The following is a 12734-nucleotide window of genomic DNA, read 5'->3' as shown; positions in this document are numbered from 1 at the left end:
TGTGAAAAAAATCGAATCGTGGCATTCAACGTGGCTTGAGAAGAGGAAGAGAACTATTTCGAGTTTTATAATTACTCCCAAAAACTTTGGGCTTACACGCGCCGAAACTAATTACCGTACGATCAATAATTACTTCGCTACGCGAGAGAATAAAACGTAGACGGCAAGAAAGTTTCGAACACTGTCGTAAACAACTTATTGCAAGTAAATTTCCGAACATGCCGAAAATTTAATTGAGTCCCAATTTGTTCTCTTCTTCTTTGGCTCTTTTTCCAATTAATAAATTTCCAAATTTTATAATTTGCTAATATAGAAATTCCTGACATGAGTTTTATGAGATTATAAAAAATATTTTTGACATTTCCCCAAAAGGAAATGTCACGTGCGAGTTTTTTCTTTCTTTCGAATTATATAATCTTAAATTTTTAATTAGGAAGGCTGTCTCTTTCTTTTTTTGTCTTTCTCTGTTTCTTTCTTCTTTCTTCCTTTCGCTTTAAGAAAATTTTACAACAATATAATAAACGCTTCTCTTTCTCTCGAAAGTAAATCAGAACTCGATTAAACTTCTGATATAAAAATTCCTCGAGTGTTTTTTCTTAATAGGTCAAATAGTACCGTAATTTCAAATTTTCCGTCTTTTAAGTTTTATCAAGTTAAAAATTAAAGATAATTTATCTTAACTAATTTTAACGATTTTTTTCGCTTAGTTTATATATATATTTAGACTTTGAAAAATAAAGAGGGAATACATTTGTGATAAATTATGAGTAGGTTTGGAAGCGCGCATGATTTTGCGGAAGAATCGAAACGAATTTCGATTTTACTATCGACTTACTGCCACTCTTAAGATGTGGCGGAGGGAAACTTTTCGACGCATTTTTTAGGACATAAAAGAGAGAAAGAGAGAAACGCCTTTCCGTCGTACGCGCGCATTCTGCACACACTTCACCCTCCGGCGACAGTCATAAATCAAGTCGTTTGGCGGCTTTAATCGACGCTTTTTTTTTTTTGGCGCGACTCCTAGATGAGTGCCTTAAAGGTGGTGAAATCGCCGAAGCGAAAAATCGTAGACTAGCGGAGGCTTGTCATTGATCAGAACTGTATATCGCTGACGGGAAGGCTATCAATTACTTTAGAAAACCGCCCTAATCTACTTTCCTTCTATTTTTCTTATTTTCGCGTCGATTTTTAGAAGAGAAAAACGATATTTAACCTCACTCGTTAGTTACCGCTTAGAAATGTGAAATCTTGCCAGAGACTACACGTTTCTTCCTTCGAATTATGACATGGATATATGATCCATTAACGATCCTTTTTTGCGAGATGCTACGATTTTTCGCAATTATGCCTTGGCTCGTGATCAAGTTATTTATTTGTGAAAAATAAAGAAAGCGAAATGGAAAATGGCTCGATATTTATTTCAGTTTCTCGGCTTGTTGCATCGAGTGTAAAAATTAAATTTTGTTAGGGTATATTGTTAGGGTATTATTTGTTGCTGGATTTAAGGTGATATGGGCATATTGGCATAAGCGGATTAAGATCCTATTGGGATGCATTGTCCTGCAGCCTCCGTACCGGTCTCTCAATGCGCGGCAGCTCGATAATAATCACGACCGATTACCTCTCAGGGCCTTAAGGAAGATCGCGGCGAACAAGGATGGGGAGGGGGGAGGGGGGGACGAAGGATACCGCAGTTGACAGGGGAAATTGAATGGGGAAAATCAATTATCGAAGGATCGTGTCATGATCGAGTCGTTTGTGCGCCGCGCGATTATGCCAAGTTTGTGTTTCTCGGAAATGGTCTGTTCTTTTTAAACGGTTGCTCGATAAACAAAACATAAAAGTAGGACGTTTTCCAAACAGTAGTAATATCCGCACGAGGAATGAACAAAACACGCGAGGAATTAATGTGAATGCTACACGGAAAAAAAATTAGTCTCAAATCAAGACGAATATTTTCACGCATAAGCAAGAATATTATATAATCTTCTTAAAGATTTTAATCTTGGTCTGTATTGATGCAAGTATTACTTTTATTTAAGACTAAAAATCTTCTATATAAATAATATAAATATAATTTTTGCTTTGATTTTTCTAAATTTGCTAAAATTTGTCCCAAGAAGATTACATGTATTCTTACTTATGAGAATACATAGTCCTGATTTAAGATTAATTCTTTTTTTTTTTTTTTATGTAGTCATAATCATAAAAATAATATTCCGTTCGCGACATTTCACGAATTTTATACGATATGCAAATGACAGCTTCTATTTCTTATTTCTTGCAAAGAAGAAATAAATTCTTTGGCAACAATTCGCTGTTTTTATCCTTAATCGTCGGTCGACTAACAATACTAATACTAATCTTAAGTACACACGGTTAAAGAAGAGCACATATTGGTTTTAGCAGGGTGATAAAAATCTGGAGAACGTGACACACGAAGAAGCAGTGGCGACTTTGAAGGCAACCCAAGATCGCGTTGTGCTTTTGGTTGCCAAGCCGGAAAGTGGCATCATCCCCCCGCCCCCTCCACCGATAGCGACGGACAATTCCCTCTCGCCTCAGCCACGTAAGTCATCATTTCTCTAATTTTCTACGTTGTTTATTTAACTGAGTTGAAAATTTATTAAAAAAAAGTCAATGAAACTAACGATTAACGTTTTCAATTCAAACTTCAAATTTAATTATCTTTTGAACGCCATCAAACGCCATCTCAAAAAATAAAATTTTGCCTCACATTGTTTATGCTTTTCCAAGATACTTATATGTCTCTTAATTCATTGATATTTTTATAATCTAAACAATATAGTATAAGAGATGGTGCACAATACAATCTCGTTGACTGTCAATCAGCCGAATAAAGAAAATCGTAACGTGAAAACTTGTGACTTTATTTCATCGTTCGTGACATTTACGCGACAAGAACGGCTGAGGATTTCGGGTCGTGCGCGGGTTTAATAATCGGCCCTCCGTAAGGAAGGAACGTTGTTTTCACCTCCGTCGTGACCGCTATTTTTCGCCGCCGCTTTTCTGATCGCGAGATCTTGATCGAAATAATAATTATGGTAGCCTATTAATTATTCAAAGCCGTTTCTGCGCGACGCGGCGCGTTGAAATTCAAATTAACCCCCCAGCTTCTCCTGGTAACCATTCCCCGGCTGGCTGGAAATAAACGCGAACGAACCCCAGCGATTTCCGTGCGTCGAGAGGTGCGGAAATGAATTTTTGATCCGCGAGTCCCCGCCATCGACCGGACTTTTACTGACGATCGGGTCGTAACTTATTCATCGGTCTCGTAAAACCGAGCTCGTAAAGCTCACCCCCCGGACCGCACGCGAGCGGTCTTACTTTCCTCTCCCGTTTATTGCGTGTGTGCTATGAATGCGTCGAAAACGTTCGATCGGGGAGATCTCGAGAGTGTGACATTAAAATTCTATGTCTCGGGGAAAGGTCGATGTTGTGGCAAAACGTTCCTTTAATCTCTCCTGTAAATTGGCAAAATTAATTTCAAGCGTCTATTGGTAAAATACGTCGACCGCTGCAACGAGATCGATTGTTATTGCAAGATTTCTTTTTATGAAAAATGAAAGATCGTTTTTCGAAAAGATATCAAAGATATGCTTGAGTTTTATAATATATATATATATATATATATATATATATATATATATATATATATCGCGTCTGTATCTTTATCCCGCGGTAATATCTCCATATTTATTTTTCTACAAACGAGAAAAAACAGGGCAATACGAGCGTGACGGTTCGCCCAACCTCGACGTGAGCCGGGAAAAAGCGGGCTCGACGGCGGCGGTTTCATGCCGACTGAATTCAAATTGCCCCTTTAATGCCACGGCATATCGGTGCCCCGCGGGATTATCCGAATATTTGCTTTAATCTCCAAGCGCAGTCGGGAGTTCCTCGGAGAAGCCACCTCGATGCAAATAAACAAGTCCGCTCTAGATTGCTATTTTCTATCTCAATGTACTACATATGTTTTTTCATATATATATATATATATATATATATATATATATATATATATATATATACTTGCAGAAAGTAAATAAAATACGCGCGGTTACATTAATATTACATTATACATATTCATAAAAAATTGAAAAAAGATTTATTACATTAATAACATTTTATTATATTAATATATTATAATAAATAAATAAAAATATACATGCGAAAAATGTTAGGATGTCATAATCAAGAATTTGTTTTCGAATTTGAATTTTGTATATTTTAAATCATTGAAATCTTGTATAATTCTCTAATAATTATTATAACGATGAGCGATCTATACCTAGAATTGGAATTTTTTTTAATTCAACTTTTATTAAAAAACAAAACTAATTAACTAATGATTTATTAATATGTGAGTACTATAATTTATGATTATGATTTACTTTCTGTTTTCGTATATTAATTTCTACAATTGTTGTACGTCTTAAATACGCGATTTAAAGGAATGCAGTTCCAAAATAATTAATAATACAAATTGTAATATTTCTTGGCAAATATTTACTATCAGATGTTTGTTAAATACAATGAAATAACATTGGAAATAGAAAACATCGTCGACGAGGTTTTTGTCACAGAAAAAAATTAGTCTTAAATCAAGGTTATATATTCTTATATATAAATAAGAATGTTACGAATAATATTCATCTACAAAATTTTTAATTTTGAGTTGAGCAAAAGTAATATTTGCGTCAATATAGATTCAATAAAATTAAGATTAATGTTTTGTGTATAGATTTTACAATATATTCAGAAAAAAATTAGTTATTAATCAAGATTACATATTTTCGTATAATATATAAGTAAGAATATTTTAATTTTCATATAGAATATTTTTTTTCAGTTAACTTTCAGAATAAAAAAATGATATTTGCACTAATACAAATTCAATATAGTCAAGACTAAAATTTTTAAGAAGATCCTAATATTATAATCTTATATATCTTATGTATTATATCTTATAATTTTATATTATTATTATTATTATTATTATATTTTCGTTTATATACGAGAATGTTTTTCTTGATTCAAATCTAATTTTTCTCTTTGTGTGATTGACGATTTTTCGCGCACGTGTATTAATAAATGACGTCTTTGATTTTTTTTCCTGGATAGGTAAACAAAATGGCTCCGTATCGGCGATGGAGAACAACACCGCAGCTCTACCGTACTCGCAAGAATCACGCCACGCGTCCTCCCTCGCTTTGCACGGTTCCGGGACACCACGAGCAGTTTCCCAGGAAGACGTCTCACGGTGAGTCTTTTTCCTCTCCCTCTCTTCTCTTACAATTTTTTTACGAGATTCCATGCCATTGATTCGGCCGCCTTAGGTCAGCTTCCAGCGGTCCTTTTACGAAGAGATGACGTATCCGCCATCATTTCTTTCCCGTGAACGTGAAATAAGGCTCGTTCGCTACTTTCACGTCCGATACTTTCGGGATGTAGCCGAAGCTCGAGCTCGCCCTCTCTCAGAATCCCTTCGTTTCCCTACGTGATTTCATTTAATGAATTAATCGCGCGTTACACGAAGCGGCTCGTTTTATATCGCTGTTTCTTGTTTGACAATGGCGCGAGTTTGCCGAAGCCGAAGAACGTAAATACGTCGAAGAGTGTCGGGCCATTTGTCTCACGTCCGCGTTGGCGATTTATCCCAACTGACCAATCGTCGTGCAATCGTGCAAAACGCAGTACTAATTTCAAAAGTAAACCGAGTGAAACGGATAAACTGTATCGGACGGGCGATTTTCCGGGGGATAGAGACGGCGGACAACGCGAATCGGTGGAGGGTAAAGAGCTTGCGGTAGGGTTGGTGCGCACGAGCTAATTGCCGATGGATTAAGGGCTTATCGAATTGGCCCGACTATGCCATGAGGGGTGGGATTGGTTCGGACACATTATGTACCTCTGCTGGAGGCTTACTCACGCCGGTTCGGCTCCTCCTATTGACCTGTCCGTTCGTTGTTAATCCTTCTCGAATGCTACTGCGCGCAGTACGAAGCTCGAACATTACCCCGGGACTGTTCGGGTTAAGGTCGTCGCGAATATCGTACGAAAGGGAGGAATGGAGGATTAGGGTGAAATGAGCGCTTGGAGTAATGTCCGAAACCTCTTTCGCGAAATGTATTTTGCGAAATCTTGGTCATATCTTAAATTCTTGAGCTTGTTTATGTATTCATCTTTTTACACTTTGGTGTTTTTATATTTCAGTAACACTACTAGACATTACAAACGCACGCTCTTTACTTTCCGATGTTACATGTTCTTCAATTAAATGTAAAATTCAAGTTCTGTCAATTTGTGTCGCAATTATGTAGATGTCGTGTTATGAACAGCTGTCATGTGACATGAGAATCATCCTCATTTAATTAATCGCGAAATATTCCGAAGGAAATATGTAATAAAATATTTTCATACAACTTGTAATCTTTTTATCTGATAATAATTAAATAAACATATGAACATATACAAGTTATTAAAATATACGATTTTTATGCTGACAATTACCTCCATAACACGAAGTGAGCAAAATAAAAAAACCAATTAGCAACGCGGAAAAATAATAATAACAATTAAATTTCTTGATATTTTTAAAAATGAATTTTTTAACATTTTTAGTTAACATGAATATAAATAACAAAATTTGTCTCAATCTTATTATAATAGAAACATCACCGACATTGATGATGCTAGGTGATGCTCGTGATTTTAAAATATTTTTTTATAATTAAACTTAGAAGATAAAAATATTTTACAGTATATTTCAGAAATTCGTTTTAATTTCGTAGCGTATAAATTTCGAGACTTAATAAAAGTACATAATCGCGATTGGAAATTGGAACAAATCATAAAAAAATTAATGATTTCTTCTTAGAGAGAGAGAGAAAAAAAATCAAGCTAAATCGCATTGGGAAGTTCTTTTTAAAGAGTTTAATGGGATATTTTGTGCGTATAAAAGTTACGTACACAGCTGTACATCGCTGTGTTGTATATTTTAGGAAGTCCCTAAGTCTCTACAAAGTACGGTGATAAATCTAATCTAATCTAATCTTGTTCTTGCCGCTCTCAAGAGTTCCGCTCTCTAATGAGAGTGGAATCTTCGTCCGGTGACATAGAAAGTTTGACTTGGAGACTCGAGAGAAAGGGACTTTGAAGTAGCGCGAGAAGGAAAAACTAATTGTCTACTCTTGACTGCTATCCGCGCCGGGGCTGCTGGAAGTCATTTCACAGTTAAACATTACCATGAATGGAATATTTCATTAAGCCGACCAGCCGCCGCGAAAGTTTCGCGCACCTGTGCGCCACCGGCCCGCTGTCCATTTATTCAGTTTTCCGTTGCCAGATATAGACCCCGCCGTGCCATTCGTGCTATTTTCTGAATGTACTATCCATTCAAACCCCAGCTGGCTTTTCGTTTTTCCCTCGTTCCCTCGTTTGCTGATTAATTGATTCTGCGAATTGAATGATTCCGCGATAATACTTCAGGCTTGTATCCCCCTTTGTTGATAATAGTGCCTCTAAAAGTGGCTCACAGCCAATCCGAAGGAAGGCTTATAAGTCACTTTTAGAGGTACTTTTATCGATAAAGGAGGATTTAGAAATGGACTTTAATGGACGTAATGATTTTTAAAGATTGAAGCGTCTGTTGCGTTCTATTTATTTAACAAGTCTGAATATATATATATATATATATATATATATATATATATATAATTATTAAAATATAACTCGTCAGATAAGAAAAGTACAAGTTATGATATGAAGATATTTTAGTATATTTATTTTGTTTAGTACATTTATTTTCTTCGGAATAGTTTGTTGATTAAATGTTGAAGCTGATTCTCATGTCACATGATCGCTGCAGTTACACACACATATATATATATATATATATATATATATATATATATATATATATATACAAATATTTTTTTACATTTTTTAAATCTGGTGCATTAAATATCTTGTTACAAATTTAAATAAATGATACATAAATAAGTATCTTGAAATCCTGTTTAGCATAAATATTGAAAAAATATAGTTTAAGGAAAAATTGATGAAAGCAACTCATAAACAAGAACCAAGATAATAATAAACAAGATAAGGAGATAATAATTTTTCTGTCAATATACTTTTTTTGTTAGACTGAGTAATTTTCATTCTTGTCGTTCTTTCGTTTATTTAGATTTACAACAGAGATACTTCACCGTTTTGTTTTAAATGCCTCATCCTCTGTACGTACGTGTGCGTTTCACTTTCTATATCTGCACTTTGTTATATGACTTTAACGTCATTGCTTAAATATTGTGAGAGAGGAAGGCGCTTTTCACGTGTTTAATTGAACTTAATCAATGTCCAATCGCTAAAAAGAGGACTTTTCTCTCCTGTCATCTCGACGTGGTCAAATTTTGCGATTTTGTCATGTCGCTTCGCGTCACGAAAAAAAAAAAAAAAAAGGCAACAATTCGCGCACCGAAGAGGGAAATATCGCGAAAGAAATAAAGTTCGCTCGTCCACTCGGCGGACTGTAATTTTTATCTCGTTTGATTGGAACAATCCCGGGCGTTGATTGGCGGACTCGTCTTTGTTTTCCGCGGCTTCGTTTTGACGTGTATGCGTTACGGTTATTCGAAAAGTTCTCCCTGGGTAAATTCCTTGCTCGCTTTTTCATTCGCACGGTTCGCCAAACACGTCTCGTCAATGCCGCGCCGGAATACGCTACAAAAAAATGCAGATGCACTTTTTTTGATCGCGCGCCGCTCCGTACTTCGCGACAGGTCCACAAGTGCGCGTTTTTAATTACTCAAGCGTGTTCGAGAGTGTACCACATCTCAAATTGTGTTACATACATTATAAAAGCCTCGATCGTAATTTACCTAAGAGTCTAGAATTTTAGTCTGTACTTTCGTGATCGCCTGGTTCCTGGAAAATGGTCTCGAGTTCTGGCGATTTAGGTGATTCATCATCGGCGATTCGCTTGGTTTTTTTTTTTTTTTTTTGAATATTTTCTCGATTATGGCTCTCGATGCCATTTTGGATGCCAGTTGATTAGCGCAATTTTGTTCCCCGGTGGTAATCTGCAATCACGTATGCATGCCCGCGCTCGGTGGACACATTCGGATGGTAGCGCCCGCACCGCGCAGCTGCATCTCCTCTCGAAATGCGGGCCAAGGTCGCAGCTGGCCCGGGTCACGAACGAGCCACCGGATCCGACCAATCTCGCTTACGGATGATGCGGCATCCTCGCCGCATCGATCCGAATGCGTCCCCGCCGCATCCTCGCCAAATACCACAGAAATCCGACCGACCGTCGCGATGCCGTTTATCTTCTCGTCTTGGCGAAAATTTATCGCGCTATTTAACGCAACTCGGCGATTTAATATCGAGATTATTTTGAAACGGCAGAAAATTGACATTGAAAAAAAGTTGTCGTTGTAAATTTTGTGATCCGAATAAATAACTGACGATTCGATTTATCGCGCCCGTGTTATCTTAACGTGTTATTCGATTTTTCGATCTTGCCAAACTCGTACAAGTTTTAAACGTAGAGAGTAAGATTTCGCCGCTACGTGAATCGGAATTATCACATCATTTCTATTTTATTTTGCGACACGTCCCGAGTATGCGACGTGTTGCGACTCTTATCACGAGCGCCTTTGTTCCTTTGTAGCTTTTGATGGTCAACATTCAGAATTCTTTCATCCGGTTCATTGTGCCGCACCCTCGTGCCCTCGTGACGGGGTAAATTTAATTTCTTTTGCTGCTCTTATCCCGTCGGACATCCTGGCCGGAGATGTCCGGTCCAGAGCTAGGAAATTTGTTGAACTCCCATGGACAATAGCGTCCCAGGTGAGCGGAATGTCATGAAAAATTTCAGTCAACTTGACAATCTCGCGTTTAACTGAAAATGCCGACTGTGCGAGTGCAACGACTTTATGAATTATGTATGCCTTTTTAATCCAAAAATAACTTTTTATTGCTAATAACATTAAATATACAGAAGACAATGTTTGATTTTTAATCTTTGGTCTTTGTATATTTTTTACTTCTTGAATTCTTTTATCTTGATATATATATATGTATATCATATTTTATCATATTTTAATTATTTAATAATTTATATTATCAGTGTCATTATTTCTAAGTTAATTTTCCTTTTTTATTTTTTTACATCTTTTCCGATTTTTATATATATATATATATATCTATCTCTACATTTTTTTCATATCAAATATTCTTCATTTCTCTCTTTTGACTTTGTGAACGCAGGTTTACATTTCGTCGGATTCTTTCAAATTTTGCGCTTTGCCAATGCATGTGACGATATTATTCATCGAAAGTCGAAAACATGTGAATTAAAGCGAGGATTAGGAATGCTCTTGTGCCGAAAACAATTTCTGGCGGCAGTGGTGCTTTTGCATCAAAGAATAATAGATCCTCTGGCGCGAGATGATCCCATATTATCTAGTAGGGGGTGGCTGTGCTAACCAGGAATTTTTCACGAGCTTCCCGGGGAAGAGTCCCTTGAATTTTTTTTCTTTTTCCTCTTCCCCTTTTCGCCCTCGGATGCGACACCGAGAATTGTTGCATTGTTCGCAGAATTTCCTGGGTTCCTGTGGATTGTCTCGCGTCATACTTTTTTTTTGGCATAGTTACCTGCGCGTGTTCCCGAAAAATGGCCGAAATACTTCCAGTTTCTAGCTGGCAAAACTAGCTCTTTCGTTTAATGACAGTTATTCGTATTCTCTTTTTTTATATTATTCTGTTCGATTCACAAGATTCACTCAAATATTAATAATAAATCAACTCGTTTCTCTTTCGTTTATTCTTTCGTCATTCAACTATAAATATTATTAAAATAAAATGAAAGAAAAATATATAATACTTATTATCGTTTATTTTCTTTAATTATTTTTATAAAATTCTACATATATTTTAGTTTTAATACATACGACAAAGATGTCTTTTTGCAGTAAAATTAATGCGACAGGTAAATCCACGTTAGATTGAAATTTATTATTTATTTTTTTATTATTTAATCGTTATTTAGATATTATTACGATAAAATAAAGAAAAATATGTACGTATTATCGTCTATCTTCTTGAATTATTTTTATAAAATTCCGCGTATTATGTTATTTTACTTTTAATATGTATTATATAATGACAAAAAAATGTCTTTTCGCAGGGAAATTAATGCGACAGTTAAATCAACGTTAGATTGAAATTTATTTAGATATTTTAGATACAATAAGAAAAATGAAAGAAAAATGCGTACGTATTATTGCTTATTTTTTTTTTTGAATTATTTGTATAAAATTCTACAATATATGTTACGTCACTTTAGTTTTAATGCGTGTGACAACAGAAATGAATTTTTCCGAAGTGAAGTTGATGGGATAGTTAAATCAACAAGTAGGTTGAAATTTATTTAATCCTTTCTTGTGGTAGACCGTTTTCCATTGTGTAACTAAAATAAATCCGTTGGCATAGCACGCACAATGCACGCTGTGGTATGAGCCTTTGAACCGTGCCATCTGCAACGAAATATGCGCTTGCTACCGCCGTAACGGGTGCATTTGCACAGTTTGTTTAATTTACAGTCCGCGACCCAATTCCGGGCCGTTCTGTATAATGTATCGTTTATTTGCGGCACGATCTCTGGAGGGTCGTTGTCTAGGAAACGCGGCATTGCGACACATGTTTAATATGTAGAAATTTAGAAACGGCAAACGTTTCTTGAAATTAAACGCTCCGAGCAGAAAAGAAATGTCTCTGCCTCTGCCTCGGCTTATCGCCGTTACGGAAATAAACCTATTCTTCATATTTCGTGTATATATTCCGTTGTAAATTTTCCATCGTCGCAAAGAGCTCGCGTAAACAAATACACGCAGACCTATTGAGCAAAAGTGAAACTTGAACTGCACAAGTCATGATATTGTTCACATTCATAGGGTCTACAAGTGGCAAATATTTTCAATCGTTTTGACACTCAATTTATAATATTTCTCACATAATACATTGAAAATATAGCTCTTGGTCCTAATCGTCGGTGTTTTTCGAGGTTAATCACTCCGGAGATGAATGAGGAACAAGAAAGAAAGTTGAAGTATGAATATAAGTCCAAAAATGCGTTGTTTTCGAATTGTTAGCGAGTTTTACGTTGAAATGTGAAATTGCCTTGTTTTCGAATTTTGTTGTCAAGATTGAAGAAAGATGATTTTTTGAGTTTTATAACACAATTAAAGTCAAATAAAAATTGCGGGCTACTTTAACACTACACAAAATGTATCACGTGAAGCTATAACTTATTTAACACTCCTTGACAGAGATCAGAATCCTAATTATGCATCCTGAGTAGCCAAAGCAATCTGCAATTTTTATTTGACTTTAATTATATTATAAAATTCATAAAGGTCATCTCTACTTTTAATTTTGAAAAAATTCGAAAACAAAGAAAGCAAAAAACGCATTTTTGATTCACATCAATTTTTTTTTCTTGTTTTTGGATCTTTAATTACCTCTCGAGCGATTGACCTCCATTTTTGAAACACTCTGTACAGAGAATACTAATTTCAAGAATGTTGCATTATATTGGAAATAATTTATATCTATTGATCCGTTGACATTCGCAGTTGAAGATACATTTTTTTTTTATCTAGAATTTAAATATAAAAGAATGAAAAGTACAGAAAGAAAGATTCACG

At 35.7% G+C, this 12734-nt stretch overlaps 1 protein-coding gene across 9 annotated transcripts in view; it reads left to right on the top strand.

Annotated features, from left to right (window-relative positions):
• dlg1 (MAGUK family member discs large 1) overlaps positions 1-12734 on the top strand; it is a 281985-nt gene that overhangs the window by 200742 nt on the left and 68509 nt on the right. For 8 of the 9 annotated variants that reach the window (XM_089073511.1, XM_089073507.1, XM_089073510.1 and 5 more), the window contains 2 exons: positions 2407-2569; positions 5146-5284. In XM_089073511.1, coding sequence (XP_088929637.1) covers positions 2407-2569; positions 5146-5284 — 302 coding nt within the window. The remainder of the gene's footprint in view (positions 1-2406; positions 2570-5145; positions 5285-12734) is intronic. The other variant, XM_089073506.1, reaches the window with a different exon arrangement.

This window comes from Pogonomyrmex barbatus, unplaced genomic scaffold, assembly GCF_055798465.1.
Source record: "Pogonomyrmex barbatus isolate J1 unplaced genomic scaffold, ASM5579846v1 scaffold15, whole genome shotgun sequence".
Taxonomy (NCBI): domain Eukaryota; kingdom Metazoa; phylum Arthropoda; class Insecta; order Hymenoptera; family Formicidae; genus Pogonomyrmex; species Pogonomyrmex barbatus.
Note: the sequence above shows the minus strand (reverse complement) of the source record. Positions and strands in the feature narration are given on the sequence as shown.